This window comes from Arvicanthis niloticus, chromosome 10 (genome assembly GCF_011762505.2).
Source record: "Arvicanthis niloticus isolate mArvNil1 chromosome 10, mArvNil1.pat.X, whole genome shotgun sequence".
In the NCBI taxonomy this organism is placed as follows: domain Eukaryota; kingdom Metazoa; phylum Chordata; class Mammalia; order Rodentia; family Muridae; genus Arvicanthis; species Arvicanthis niloticus.
This window is the reverse complement of record NC_047667.1, coordinates 73,008,470-73,024,222: the sequence shown is the minus strand read 5'-3', so window position 1 is coordinate 73,024,222 and position 15,753 is coordinate 73,008,470. Positions and strand designations below refer to the sequence as shown.

Sequence of the window (15,753 nt, the reverse complement as noted above, 5' to 3'; positions counted from 1 at the left end):
TTCACTACCATGTCTCTACTGGGAAACCTTTTTGTCTAATTCACAGGCTAAATTTGGACCCTATACCCACCAAGCAGTATCTCTACATGGCCACTTAATTGGAAGTTTGTAAAGAAACGTTTACAACTCTCTCACTAGTGCCATTCCTCTCTCCCCTCATTCTCTCACCCCTTGCTTGTCCATCTGCCCCTTGCTCTTTTGCTCTGGGTGGCTGCTGCCTGACTATCCTCAGCTCTCCACATTCTCTCACTCCCTGCCTGTCTGCATTTCTGGCACTATGGCTGCCACTGCCCCTGCTGGCTCAGTTCCACCATTCTTTCAGCATTTTGTGGCACGAGCCAGCTCTCTTGCACCATCTAGAGTGCACTTGCTCTCCTTGCCTGAGTGGAGTTGCTAGGAGACAGAGCATCGATTCAGGTGCAGCTCTCTGCCCGGCCTCCCTTGCCAGTCCTCTGCTCTCCGAAGCTGCTGGTGCGCTCGCTGCCACTGCCAACAGCCACGCCACGCTGTGTAACCCTCACACTGCACCGCTTACATTCGTCTGAATGCTTGTCTTTGCTACGCTTCTGTTGTTACGTGACTCTCCTCCAAGCAGCGCTGTAGCTTCAGTGCCAAGTAAAAGATTAAAGACCATTGACTTAATTATAGGCTAGCATTGGTTTTGCTACTGCCATTCTTGGACAAGTAATCTAACACAGGTTGTTTAACTCAGATATGCTTAATAAATACTGCTCTCAATCTTGTCAGAAATCCGCTAAATGTAATGTTAAATGTTTCAACTTATCATGACAGAAACTCCCAAATCCTGACATTTTTACCCCCCCCCCCCCCCCAGGTCTCAGAAGATAGGGGCACAGAGAAAAGATTGTACCTGGATTGTAGTATGATAACCACTGAGAAACCCTGCTTCATTGCCTTGCCTGCTGCCAGGGTTCAGCCTACATTGTAGACAGAGGATACCCAGGGAGTATTGCCTAAACCAAGGTGGGTCATTTCTCATTTCTCACACGTACCTACTCCACAGGAAAAAGCTTTTCATCTTCTGGGCCTCATGGCCAGATTGACTCTGCCCAAGTTGCCATAGAGACCACGGGGACCTGGAAACTGTATAGGTAGTGGACTATAGACAGGCCTCTGTCATTTTAATTAATGCATGACACCTAGATTATAATTTATTCTTCCCAGACTTTTGACTACATTAACAATTAAGCTTGACAGCTAGAAAACAGACCTAGCTCCTCACCCCAAGGAAATCCAGCACTATGTTGGCTCATTAGTCATTTTGTTAACCAGCTAAGACTGCCGGATTTCTTATCAAAGACAGTCAGGTTTGCCTTGCTCATAGACTTCATGATAAAGGATATACAAATTCATATATAAACTTTCACAGATGTAACCTTCAGTTACTTCCTTATCTAAATTGTTTCCAATGACTAAATGCTTCATATTTTTTCTTCTTGCTATGCCACTGTCCTACCATGAATCGGTATAGTTCTTGTAAATTAGACTAACTCTAATAAAACATTCTACTATATGATCCAACTGTATAATCATAAGTTCAAATTTTAAGTTTCCTTTGGTTGCCTCTTAATTATACACTTAAGGTATTTCTTATGCTAAACTATATGATCAACTATCATATTCATAAGGTCAAGATTTTGAATTTCCTTTAGTTGTTTTTTTACATGTAATCTATTCAGTCTCCTAGATGGAAAGAAAAAACTCTTCTTGGTCCTTCTGCTCCACAAAAGGTTTGTTTGTCTTTCCTAAGCTCATCTGAAAGATTTTTCAAGATGTTACCAAATTTATCTGTTTTATAAACTTACAAGTTACAGGAAACTCAGTCAGCTCTCCCTCTCGTGGACCAAATAGACTCCATCCAGTTAGGGTCACCTGCCAATAAATAGCCTAAGTTAACACTTGCTATCTATTCCAGAGTGTGAGATTCCTCTCTTCTGTCCTGTGATTGGGACTTCCCTTACTCCCCAACCACCAAGACCTAAGGATTTTAAATGTAGTTTCAAATGTCCGCCTAAGAAATTGTTTTCCTCCCAAATGTACTTATCTTTATTCTCTCCCGATAATGTGTGTGTGTGTTTCTGCATCTTGCCAAGTCCAGGTGTTTACTCAAAATCTACATCCAGGACAGCTACAAAGAAGCAACCCACAAATGTTCTAGTCTTCTCTAGCAGACATGGATGCTTCAACTGGACCTGCTTTTTTTCTATCCACAGATGGTTCCACAGGCCCTGGACTGCAAGGAAACAATCAATTCTCCTAAGACCAGACCAACATCCTCATACCCATTTTCTTAGGTTTCCCAGAGACACATGGTCCCAAAGTCAGCAGGAAGTAGATAAAGATCACAATGACCCTATTCCTGTGTCACCAACACTTCTTTCTAGTTTTTCCTTTTTTAAATTAAACCAAAGTGGATGGATGTTAGTATTTCTTTTAGGCTCTACCCTACAGTTACCTGGCAACAGCCAGGCATAGCTAACTCAGTATAAAAGGAGGTGTTTTCCCTATCTTCTTTCTCTTCCTCTCCTCATTCTCTGTCCCTTCTCTCCCCATTCCCCTCCCCCTCTCTCTGCATGTGTTCATGTCTGACCTCTACTCCCCCACCCGGTGTGTGTGTGTTTCTCTGTCTCTACTCCCTCAACTTCCCTTCCCATGCCGTAAATAATCTGTATTTTGTACTGTATCTGTCATATGACTGGTACCTCAGGGGGAAGGGATGCCTCAACATGGACCCTGCAGAGGCACCCCCTTCTCCCTCACCATACTGTGCCTCTACCAAATATGTTCGTGGTTCTTTCTTTCTTTTGTATAAAACACAACACTACCCTGTCTCATTTCCCTTCCCCATCTTTATTCCCCTATCATTTCCCTCCTTCCTCTGTCAGCCACAAATCTTTCCTCTAGTTATTAATTTTGTTTATACTTAGTGTTCCAGAGATTTTAATCAATGTCATCTGTATGATCCTAAGTTTGGAAATGAACATCAGAGCCTGCTGGGATTACCACTGGGTATACAACTCAACTCCATTCAGAGTTGATTAGTTGCCAGAGTATCAGGAATATGAGATAGAGCCCAGTGGTGCCTTTCCCCTTCATAACTAACTGTTACTGCTTCATTAAAACTCAAATTGATGTAACCAAGTAACTTCATAAACCTCCAGTTCCTACTGGTACAACATGCTGTCAGAATGTTTGATTAAGAAAATAACTTAGTTACACTGAAAAGAAGCTTTAAAGGCATAATGATTTGGGGATATCTTCAAATAATAATGATTAATAATGTGATGCTTATGATACGGCAATACACAATCAATAATAGCTTATAACCATGGGTCTGCAGTCCCTCCTTCAATTTCACTATCAAAACATGCATCAAGGAATGCCTTCTGTCTTTTTTTTAACATTGTAAATGTTTGAAATGAGAAAGACCATAACTCAAAATTTTGTACAGGAGGTTTTTAGTTGGACACAGGCACTGTTGAAAATAAAGAGCATCCTTTCCAAAAAGAAAATGGAGAGGAATCGGATCTGGGGAAGAGGGAAGTGGGGAGATAGGATGAGTGGAGAAAGGGGAAACTGTGGTTGAGCTGTATTGTATAAGAGAATAATCTACAAAAAAGAATAGTTTATTTTTCAATAAGCATTAAAGGAAAGAAAAGAAAAGAAAATACAGGCGCTTACACCAAGGCAGGGAAATCCCATGGATGTAATGTGGTGGAGCCCTGGTTTCCACTCTTTAACCAACATTAGATCTAGCTCTTTGAAGTGGGCAGTCTACTCCCTGTGAAATCTGGATCTTTTCAAACTCCCACATCTATAAGCTGAAATCCTTCATTTTCTGTAAAGCAAGTGAAGAGAATGTGCTAAATCTCCTCCAGAAACTTCTGGCAATTGAGGCAATCTGGTCTGGGAACAGTGCAGCCAGCCCTGGTGGATTTGTTTTTATTCAAATCACAACCTCATCAGTTGCTCTTTCAGGTCATTGCTGCTAATTCCTTGTTTTGCACACTTACAGAGGTGCCTGTGTGGGTTAGTTTTTGTAAACTTAACTTGAGTCTCCTGGGAAGCAGGAACTTCAATTGATGAATTCCCTTTGTAAGGTTAGCCTATAGGCAATTCTGCAAGGGGAATTTTCTTAATTAATGGTCCGTGTTGGAGGGCCCAGCCCACTGTGGATGGTACCACCCCTGAGCTGGTGGTCCTGAGCTTAGCAAGTCTTTGAGAGCAAGCCAGTAAACAGAGTTCCTCTAGGGCCTTTGCTTCATTTCCTCCCTCTAGGAACTGTCTTGGGCTCTTGCCCTGACATCACTTTAAAAAGAACTAACTGTAAGCTGAAAGACGAAACCAACCTTTTCCTACACAAATGGTTTTTGCTCTTGGTACTTATCACAGCAACAAAAAGACCATAACAGAGTGCCAATGATTGTGTCCTGTAAGGAGGATGGGTTAAACAAGACTGATTCTAGTCTGTGTGGTTCAACGATCCCTTTGGCAATATCTACCCATGAAATAGCTATGAAATAAAGGGGAACTAAGGAACTTAAGAGATAAAGACATCAGATAGGCTTAGGATTGCCAGAAGTGTCAGTGTTGTTCCTCTGTGAAGCTGTTTTGGGAACCTGGAACTTTTGAAACATAATCACAGCACATTAGTGCCCCGTACTGTTTATCCTCCAAGAGCAAGCTCTAATTATTTTGAGACTCTTTGTTCTCTAATACACTGAGTAAACACGAACTTCAAGGGCTGCCATGTCAGCTCTATTTATTGTGCCGTGCTGTGTAAGCAGAAGAAGAAATTCTAGTTTGTCCCTTTCCTGTGAGACAATCAACAGGGAAACAGAGCAATTTTCTGATATCGCACTCGGGACATGACAGAATGATAGTTTGTAAACTCCGGCTTGATTAGTATCTCAGCATTTCATGTTCTACAGAGGCCAACTGATCCTGTAAAGGGTGGGAATCAGTTCATTCACTGGTCTCTGTTCTTCAGACCCCAGGTATGAAATGAGCAGCAAGCAGAAATGTGATTACAGAAAAGCTTTGAAGGGAGAGAAAAATGCAAATGCATGGAACATGTGAGTAGCTGCTCTCTGGTGAGTTTCCTGAATGGCAGCCCAGGCACACAGACAGCTATAGGCCTCAGTGAAGGCTTACACCGAAAGCAAGAATGCTTTCCAGAAAATTGTGTCATCCAATCGGTTTCATTGGCCACTGAAAAAAGAAACTGAGGCCAGAGGCATTTTCCCAAGTTAGCTCAGGAAATAAGCCTAAGTAGTCTTCTCTGTCATAGCTCACTGAGAGACATTCATATTCTCCAGAACCAGCAGGGGTCTAACGTCTCCTTCTCTTTCCTTTGGGTCTTGAAGGTCCTCTTAGTTTGTGTGTTCCCCCCCCTCCCCAATGCCATTCATCCTTTAACCTTTAAACCCCCAATGCTGATTCTATTGCTTTATATTCTTTCTTTGGGGGTTGGTTAGAGATATTTTGCTTCCTCCTCATTATTAACTCAAGTACCCTGTTCTGTAACTTTTTTATTTTTAAGTGGACATGTTAACATGTTAAAGGTTTTATATTTATCTTTCTAAATGACAGCATACCCTTGTACCTGTATGTGTGCATGTGCGTGCGTTTGTGCGTGTGTTCATGCGTGTGTGTGTGTGTGTGTGATTTATTATGACCCCACCAAGGATATCATTTCCTCCCGGACCCAAACATGCCCACCCTCCCTCCATCAAGACTTTGTGTACACCAACCTCAAATAATAGAAACACACAAATGCTCACCATTTACCCTGATGACTATCCCTTCATATACAGACTAAGCTTTTCTTTGAAATGCTCAGCTCTTGTTTCTCTATCCCACTTACGTAAATGTTATGGACACAACCATTGAGGAGCCTGGAGGAGAATATGGCACTGAGATAGCGTGGGGAGGTAATGGTTCTCGAGATAAATTTCTCAAGTTGATAAATACAGCGAGGAGCTTATTACTAGTAAGCAATTAAAATTTTCTAAAACTGAGGGTCTTTATCAGAAGAGGAATGTAATGGGGCTCTAGATGACTGGCAAAGATGCCTCATTTGGGCACCCTGAATGTTCCATTTGATTATAGATCCAGCATCATGTTGCTTTGGCCAAGATATTGGTAACAGGCAGCTGAACAAGCAAAGGCAATTCCTAAGATGGATGGATACTCCTGGGTCTCTAGGTGACAAGTGCTTGCTATCGCAACATGCTTTCCTTGAGCGGCAGCCATTGGATGCCCGTGTGAGAAAGCATGTAGCTGTCAGTATAATTAGTGCAGGCACTGTAATGGATACCTGGATTACAACCGAAATTCAAAATGTTCTCTGATTCGTAAGTAATACGAGTTTCTTTACTACTATCTTTGTTTATTTTATTTTATTTTATTTTTTTATAACACCAGCATCAAGAGCCATCTGGAACCTTCCCATGGGAGGACCTGGAGAATGTGCATGTAGTAAGGTCAAGGTGGCCTAGCTGAGTTGAGCTCAGCAGCACCCACATGGTCACTTCTGATCTCTGGCCCTCTTTCTCTCCCTCCCTCTCCTGCTGCCCCTCCCCTCCTTCCCCCTTCCTTGATTCCATGCCTGCCATGGAGTGTTTTCCTTGGGTGTTCTGTGATAGAAATAAGAAAATCGACTAACACATGCTGTTTAGTAAGCGATTCTCAACCTGAGTGGCTTAACAATAGTGGCTTTGGGCTGGGAATTTGAACGTGCCAGAGTGGGGCTGGCTTGTTCTGCTTTCAGTGATGGCTGCAGCTGCTGTTAGACACTCCAGCAACACATTCTCACTTATATCCCTGATACCTGTTATCCACTAAGCAACCTGGGATGGTTCTGGGCTTTTATAAGTGGACACAGAATGAAGTGCCTGATCTGTGGTTCTCACTGTCTGCTGATTCCTTGGCTCTTATTGCTACAGGGCATCTTCACTGACCCTTCCTTGTGATTTCTCCATGAAGACACTGGGACCTTGAAATGGCGTCTCGAGACTCTTTAAAACATAAGACATATTTTCTGGTCTTCTTAAACCTTAGGCTTAAAACAAGTGAAGTATTATTTTTTTTCAATCAATGGATCTTTTGTAGTTGTTTTAGATTTACAGAAAAATTAGCAGAAAGCACACTGAGTAGTTGTGCACACGTTCTCTCTCATACCAGCACAGCTCCCTCTAGTGTTAACATCTTGTTAGTGTCGTTAGCATTCTGTCTAAACTCCACTCCACAGTAACCTGGCAACAGCCAGGTAGGCCTGGCCCATTATAAAAGGGGCTGCTTGCCCACTCCTCTCTCTCTTACTCTCTTGATCCCTCTGTCCCTTCACCCCTTCCCTTCCCCTCTCCATGTGCTCATGGCCTGCCCTACATCTCTCCTCTCCTCTCCTCCCCTCCCCTCCCCTCCCTTCCCCTCCGTTCCCCCCCCCACCCCCCCCCCCCCCCTTCCCCCCCCCCCCCCCCCGTGTGTATCTCTGCCTTTCTCTGTCTTCACTACCTTCTTAACTCCCCTCCTCATGCCCTGAATAAACTCTATTCTATACTATAGCAGGCTGGTCCCTCTGCATGGTCTGGCTGAGACATCCCCTTTCCCCATACCTCATTACACAGCTCCACAGAACATATTCTTTCTCTTTTTCTTTTCTCAAGTGTGCTACAACTGCTAAATGTAAGCCAATGCAGAGGTATGCACCCTCCATCACAGTGTCTTGTAACAGTACCCTGTGCCCCACCCATTCATGTCTGCCCCATCTGCTCTCGTTCCCTGGGCCCCTGGCAACTCTTTGTCTTTCAAAGGTCTCATGTCGACTTCTACTTTACCATATGAGTCTAAGCTTCTCCGACTTCTTTTCATAGCTTGACTGATTTTGTTTTGGTGATGACTATTTCATTGTGTGGAATGACTGTTTAACTACTCTACAGGGCATTTTATCACTTCTAATATGTGACAACTATAAAAAAGATTTCTCAAAACTCTGTGAGCAGGCAGGCATTTGTTGACTAAATAGTCAACTTGACCTGAAACCTGAGGCTATGTTTACTTGGTTGCATAGCAACATATATTAAGTTTTGCTCACACATTGCAAAAATTGTTATTTCTAAGACAGGATACCAGTGTGCAGTCCTTTCACCATGGTGTGGGCGGCTCCATACCCTCAGCAGCAGTGGGCAATGGCGATGCTTTGGATTTGATACCCTCTTGTTATCTTCATTTGCAGTTCCCTGGGGGGGGGGGGGTGGCATAATGTTAACACCTGTTCCTGTGCGAACTCAGCTGCATACGCTTCACTTTTCTGTTGCTCTGCTCAAAACTCAAGCACTATATTGAATAAAATAAAAAGAGGGCATACCCTTCGTGCTCCTCAGTCTGGTGAAATTTTCAGCTTCCTCCTTTTGGTATAAAGTTAATTACATGTTTGATATGAACAGCTTTTATTCTGCTGATATATGTACTTTTTTATTTCTAACTTACATGTGGCTTTTTGAGAAGACAAAAATGATTTATTTATCTATTTTTAAAGGTATTTTCAAAAGGGTACACATGATTATTCACTTCACAGAAGCAAACTAGGAAAGCCCCTGAACTAAGAGATCAATGGTGGATGGACCAGACATCCATGTCAGCCAAGGCAATTCCCAGTTCATCAAATGGCTCAGTCACAGCTGTGGGAGCAACGTGTGCCTTTTTCATCACTACGAGGGGCATCTGTAATTGGACAGCTAAGACAACGTACATCTGAACAGTATTTGCTGATTCTTGTGAGTTTATTGGTTGGTTCTAACACTGTTCTTTTCTTTTTCTCTCATCCATCACAGGACATCACTGTTTTAGTGAGCGGGATATGCTTGAGTCTTTTCTATTCACCATTGGTTAATCTGTTTTTCTCATGAAAGTTGTTTTCTTTCCTGATGCTCCTGTGTGTAACCATTTTTATCTTTTTCATGTAGGGATTCTAGAAATATCTTTGCTAGTACGGGTTAGATTTCACAGATAGTGTTTAGACCGTCTTTGAAGTCATTGATTGTTTTCTAAAATTAGATTTTTGCTCTCCTTGGCATTTCAACCATTTCAGAATCTTTGGATTTAGTTATTAAGGAGTGGGGACTTTTGGAATAAAATTTACATTTTATTCATAGTTTTCATGTTTATAAGTAAAAATGGATGGACACATCTGTTGAGATGAGGACCTTTTTAAACCTTTATTGAAAGTTGCTGTCTCTTGAGAGCTTAATCCCCAGCTCATCTAAGAAAGGAGAGAATAAGCTTCAGGAACAAAAGTACCTAACAAAGCTGGTGCTGCATGGGCTGAAGACAGAGCCAGTCAAGGCCATTGGTTTCTGGTCTGCCGTGCACTTCAGAGGCATTCAGGTTTTGCTTAAAGTACTCCTCATTTGGGTCTTGTCTGCTGTTTGTCCTCTCCACAGGTGCTCTGTGTCTGTCCTTCACTGTCATGCTGTGGTACGCCATCTCTGTGGTCTTCATCCTCTCCACAGGTGCCCGTGTCTGTCCTCCATTGTGATGCTGTGGCAGACCATCCGTGAGATCCTTTTCTCCTCCACAGGTGCTCTCTGTCTGTCCCAGACAGTGATGCTGTCATGAATGATCCTAGGCTTCTGTTAGTTGCAAGTGCTCCCTGCTTTCAGGGTCCAAAGTAACTAAGTCTAGAGAAATATGATCTTCTCAAGATGGGAACTGAATGGCTTCCCTTCTCAGTATTGTCTTTTCACACACCCGCTGACACACCAAATCTGCCAGGTGCCCAGTGGATTTAAGGTTTGGAAATAACAGTGAATTTATTCATTGTATAATTTATTCATCGTCTGTGTTACCTTTCTATAGTGGCTTTGGCTTCTCTTACTCTCCAGGGATTTAGGGTAAGAGCTGTGGTCTGTTTCCTGGTTTTCTCTGTGTAGCGTTTCTGTCTTTTCCTCATTTCCAACTACCCTTTACCCATTTTTGGATTCCCAGGGCTCTTTTTCTCTTTGAAATAAATTTCTTTTTTGTTACCCTGACTCTTTACATCTATAGAGCCACTCTGAGGAAGTCTCACAGCACTCCTTTCACCCTGGGCTGAGCTAGAACTCAGTTTTGTTTATAGTACAGTGTCATTTATTCATAACTTTTCTTTTGACTGATATCCACTGACTAGCACTTATATCAACTGTTGTCAAGGTCAGATTGTAGTGGTGGTATTCACCCCAAATCCCAGAATTTGAGACACATAAGAAGAAGAAGTTTTGAGGCTATCCTGGGAATAAATTAAGAGTGAGACTCTGTCTCAAAAACAGAGAAATCATTGTTCTTAGAATATCAATTTTACTATACTCACCATTGACATGATTCCCCCCTTTAGTAAATACACCAGCAGATGTGCTATGTTACAGAGTAAATGTGTTTACTTTGAAGGAATCTAGCAGCTTTTCTCATAACTGAGCATTGTAGGAGGATACTGGTTATCCTAGATCCTTGTCACTCTGGTATAGTTAATCTTAGTTCTTTTACCATAGCTTTCCTTTCCTTCTCTCCTCTTCCTCCTATTTTGAGAGAGTGTCGTCAAGCATGCTGGCCTTGTTTATTGTACACTCACTACGTAGCTGAGGATGACCTTAGGCTCTTGAGCCTCCTCTGTGACCTCCTGAGTGACAAGATTGTGGAAATGTTCCATCGTGTCATGCTCTATGCAATGTAGGAGACTGAACCCAGAGTCTTGTGTGTGCTAGACAAGCACTCTACCAACTGAGCCGCATCATGAGCTAATAGTCAGGTTTGCTTACATTTGCATTTAAATGGTTGCAATGTGATATATCTGTGTGTCTTTAATTCATACAGGCTAATGGTGTTAAACACTTTGTTACGTGTTTGATAACCATTCATATATATTCTTCAATACTGGTGTAAACATTCTTTTATTTATTATTTTTAAATTAAAAAATGTTTATCTTTATTTTATGTGTATGAGTGTTTTCCTGCATGCATGCATATGTGTGGAACTCATGAATGCTTAGAGTCTGGAACTGGCCATTGATTCCCTATGAACTAGAATTAAGGATGATTGTGAGCTATCATGTAGATGCTGGGAATCAAACATGGATTCTCGGGGAGAGCAGCCAGTGTTATTAACCATTAAGTCATCTCTCCAACTACTCCTTTACTTATCTTTAACCTTTTTCGGTTTTGAGTTTTTTTTTTTTTTTTTTTTTTCCCGAGACAGGGTTTCTCTGTGTAGCCCTGGCTGTCCTGGAACTCACTCTGTAGACCAGGCTGGCCTCGAACTCAGAAATCCACCTGCCTCTGCCTCCCAAGTGCTGGGATTAGGTTTTGAGCTTTTTTATATTCCTCACATAAACACTTTTCTAAATATGTATTTTAAATGTCTCAAACTGAAGATCATTTAGTTTCTTAATAATGTATGTAGATGTGCTTTATAGGATACTTTTACAAGGCCTGTTCTGTCTTAGTTTATGTTTTGATTTCTCTTGACTTTCCTGGGAAAAATTTTTCAAGTGCTTAGATAAAAGTAACAAGGTTTGTGCATGAAGCACACACCCTAGTCCTCTCAAGTGCTCATTGTAGTTTAAAGGTTGTCTCCACTGCTTGGAAAACACAACATTGACATTGTTGGGTATTTCTCTTGGGTATGTCCTAGCACGCTTTCTGTTTTCTGTTGTCTTATATGCAAGTCTTTGTTAAGGGCTAGTCTGACTAAATGGAAAGAACTTTGGGTAATTAAAAATATTCCTTGTTTTTATATGACACAGCTTCTTCGGAAAGAATTGTTGTATACATGGGGAAGTAAGAGTAGCAATATATTATTGAAAAGCCCTCTTTTAAAATGATTCACCATAACATGATGAAAAAAATTGTAGTTGGGTTTGGATATCATATTCTAAGTACCTAGGAAGTCTGAAAGACAAGAACTTTGCAAGTCTAAGCAAATATCTCCTTAGCATCCCACTCTTGGTTTTCTTCACAGTGGGATATGTTCCAGCCTCTAGAAGGTGAGGAAGCCTGATACAGGCTGTTTTGTCAGGGCTCCAAGCTGTCATTCTAACCTTTGACCACTTTTTCTTACCTTGATCTTAAATATACCTTCTTCACTCCAAATACAAAAGTGAGCAGCTTTCTTTGACAAATGGTTATTGAATGTTTTCTAAGTGTCGGCTATGGTCAAAAACATAGACCATGATCATGAGGAAATATTTTAGCTTTTATATTCACCTTTGATACATATCTCCCGCTTTCTTCTCTGTCCTTGAGTCTAGGAAAGTCTGTTTTATTTGGTGCCAACTTGATTTCTCACCTGTCTTGTGAGACTTTTCCTTACCAGTTTCCCCCTCTTTCCACATTTTCCAAATTTTGGTAAAATTTCTAAATTTTTACACCATTTCTTTTAAAATTGATGCTTACAGCTCTTTCTTAATTTCATGTGTTAGTTTATGAAATGTCATTAAGTGTAAATACTTGCTATATCTACCTAAGTATATGCCAAAGAAGTGGAGCTCTAGAAAAAGTATATTATACCAAGGCAGACTAGGATTTAAGATAAGTGGTATCTTTTGAAAATTCTCAGCCATGTATAACAGTGGAGATATACTTATGTACTTAAAGGCATACTATCAGAACTTCTCAACCCATGGTGAATCTCTTCTTCACATCAGTATGTACTCTTTACCTTGTATTCAATGCTATCAAAACTGGGGGTGATATGGGGCAGCAGCTCCAGGAACCCCATTACTTTGAAAAGTTTCGGGAAGGAAGAAAGTTGAGATGCACTCTATCTCTAGTTTTCCTCTATGAGCATATGTTAATACTAATTTAACAACAACCTTCAATTTTGTGTTTTCTAGTACCATCTACATCACAAAATAACTTGGTTTCCAAGCTATAAAAAAAGTGTGCACCCAGCCTACCAGACCTAGGCTCCTCTCATAGCACATACTCAAAGACTTTTGTGAACATCTATTGTCCTTGCAGTCTACCTGGAAGGTCTTTCTGGAAAAATCTCCTATAACAATCTGACAAGGACTGTTGGTTACAACTAGCACAAGTACTATCTGATCCAAAACAAGCGTTGTTCTGAAAAAAATTTGAGAGAAAGACTAAGAATTCAGACACAAAGATAGCAAAACCAACACCACATCATTATAATATGTATTCTGTCGTTTTGAGTTCAGTCTTGCTGCTGGGGTGTGTGAACTCCGCTTAGGCAGATGAGACAGGAGGGTGCTAGTCTACAATCCATCTTCTTCACCATTGGGGTTTGGGGGTGACAGAACAGAGCCTAAGATGGGGGCCCCAGCCCAAGTGAGAAACGGTGCAGGCTGAGGCCGAGGAGGCAGGCGTTCTCAAACTCCCATGCATCTAGTCGCCCCTGGGATACAAGTGGAGTCAGGAACAAGGGGGTCATGCAGGCTAGTAATGAGCCCGTGGCTGGGGAAGGCTGAACTCCTGCTTAGCGTAGGGGTGAGTGTCTGTGTCCAGAGTGCAGAGGGGAGTTCTGCAGGGAAGGCTTCTACCCACAGCTTTTCTTGATGACAGAAACAGTCCTTGCTTGTCTGAACTGTTTACTCCTTGTTCATCATGGAAAATGGATGCGTAGGACTAACTCATGATGGACCAGAGCTTTCCTATCTTTTGTAGGAAGGAATGTCTGAGAAAGAAAGCGTAGTATTGGTTAAACCTTTGGGCCAACCCATCTAGATACCTGATTAGCATGGAGAACTCTATGCTTTGACTAGTGGTCACGACCCTCATGTGGGGTGTTGTGGTCACATGTTCCAAGACAGGAACTGGGTAGGGAGTAAATGAAACTCCTACTGTTTTCAGATACGAGAAATACCAGGGTTTCTAAATCCACTCAGTCTTTCCAGATTTTTTGCCTGGCAACACGGTTCCACTTTCCCCCATAATACATTTTAAAATTTTATTATATAGATTGAAGGTTGAAAGTTATGAACTAGTCACTGTGATTATTGTCATCTCAGTATGGGGCTCCATCCTAGGGAAGCTAAGAGTAAAAAGAATAAATAAGAAGCTACACCTCCTGTGATACTTGGCCCCCCTGTGAAAAGAGGACCACTCTTTTCTAAAACCCATTAAGAGGCTGGTGTTGCACAGCCTCGTTGGACACTCAGGGTTTGTCATCCTATGCATTAATGCAGCTGTGGCAGAGGCTACAGTCATTTAAGGCCTTCAACATCTCTTCTCATCACATGCTGACAAGATCTCTCCTCATGCCTTGCTTTGAACTCCAGAGATGTTCCGATGTTCTGGAGCCATGTGACAACAGCCAGCGTGCACCCATTGCAATGCCCTGTAACATTTTGGATCTCTCCTTGTGGCAGAGAATTTGGGGCAATACATGGATGCTTTTTTTTATTTTCTTCCTCTGGACAGATAGCTTTTGGGACTTTCTGGGTAAGGTTTCCCTGAAGGTTTGAGGAACCTGTTGTCAAGTCAATGGCAATGGATGCAGACGCTTTGTTTCTTCTCATGCTCATTAAAAATCACGCCACAAAGAAGGCATATGCCCGTGTTTTCTCGGTGGCTCAATATCCAAGAACTCCAAGTTAAGATCACAGGACAGAAGAAGCAAATGACTTGTTAAGGAGGAGGGTGGTGTTGGGCTAATGGAGATCCTTCCACTCTCAAGGAAAAATCTGAAACAATCACTTCCTTTCTAACAGGGAAAATAATAGAGCTGAACTGGGGATGAGTAATAGACTTTTCTTTAATGAAGCTAATTCTTAAACACTAAGAACCGTTAAAAACACACTTTAATATTTTTCTGATGGATCTTAAGAGAGATAGAGATAAAATCAGGAGGTGGAGGATCAGTCATAACAGGATAAGAGCCTTCCAAACCATCAAAGACTCCAGCTGGTGTTGGATCACATGAGGAAAAAGTACTGTCTGAGCAGAGACAGTGGAGGGTAGGGAAACCTCTTTTAGTTCCATGTGGTTGACTGTATAAAACTATTTTTATGAGACTATTGAAGGCTAAGTGGGGATTGGGAACGTACTTTTTACACCCCAGTTTTCACGGTTTTGCGTCTGATATAATTACTTAATTGCAACTAAGGCAAGGCATGTTGCATGATGAGAATAGGGAGAAAACTGTGGCCATAAAACTATTTTCTTCTACCATAAATGCACATGAGTCTGTCTTTATAGCTTCAGACAGGTACTGGTACCATCGTGGGGAAGCCAGGCTGTGAACTGCATGCATAAGCCTGGCCTTTGGGACGACCATAAGGGTTTCTGTTGTTCATAATTCTAGCTTCCACTCCTCCTAAACATCTGTCAGCCGCTTTCACCCTACCTTAGGTCTGTAGAACAGGTTTTTTCCTGTTCTGAACTGTCATAGCTATGCACCTCATCACCGCTGGTGGCTTTTGCTTTAAGAGGCTTTAGTACCTTTTTGGTAGCAGTCATTTCTATAGAAACCACAGGACAGTTCTGGCTGTCACACTGTGGTGGTCTTTTTATGAGAAAGGGACTATCTGCTACCAGACTGCTGAAGCTGCACGTACGGCCCATGCTTCCTGAAGAAGAGCTCAGAAGATTTGAAACAAATGTGCCTCCAGCCACGGAGCACCTGTTAGCATCAGGATCCTTCTGACTGCATGACGTCGTGTTGTTTATAATGACTCCGACAACCCCGGAAAAGTTGACATGGGCTCTAGCAATGGGAGGTGTTCACACTATTCTCTT

At 41.9% G+C, this 15,753-nt stretch overlaps 1 protein-coding gene across 1 annotated transcript in view; it reads right to left on the bottom strand.

Annotated features, from left to right (window-relative positions):
• Window positions 1-15,579, bottom strand: part of LOC117716045 (serpin B4-like) — a 43,066-nt gene extending 27,487 nt beyond the window's left edge. The window contains exon 1 of the mRNA XM_076940993.1: window positions 15,362-15,579. Coding sequence (XP_076797108.1) covers window positions 15,362-15,579 — 218 coding nt within the window. The remainder of the gene's footprint in view (window positions 1-15,361) is intronic.
• Window positions 15,580-15,753: the final 174 nt, after the last annotated feature.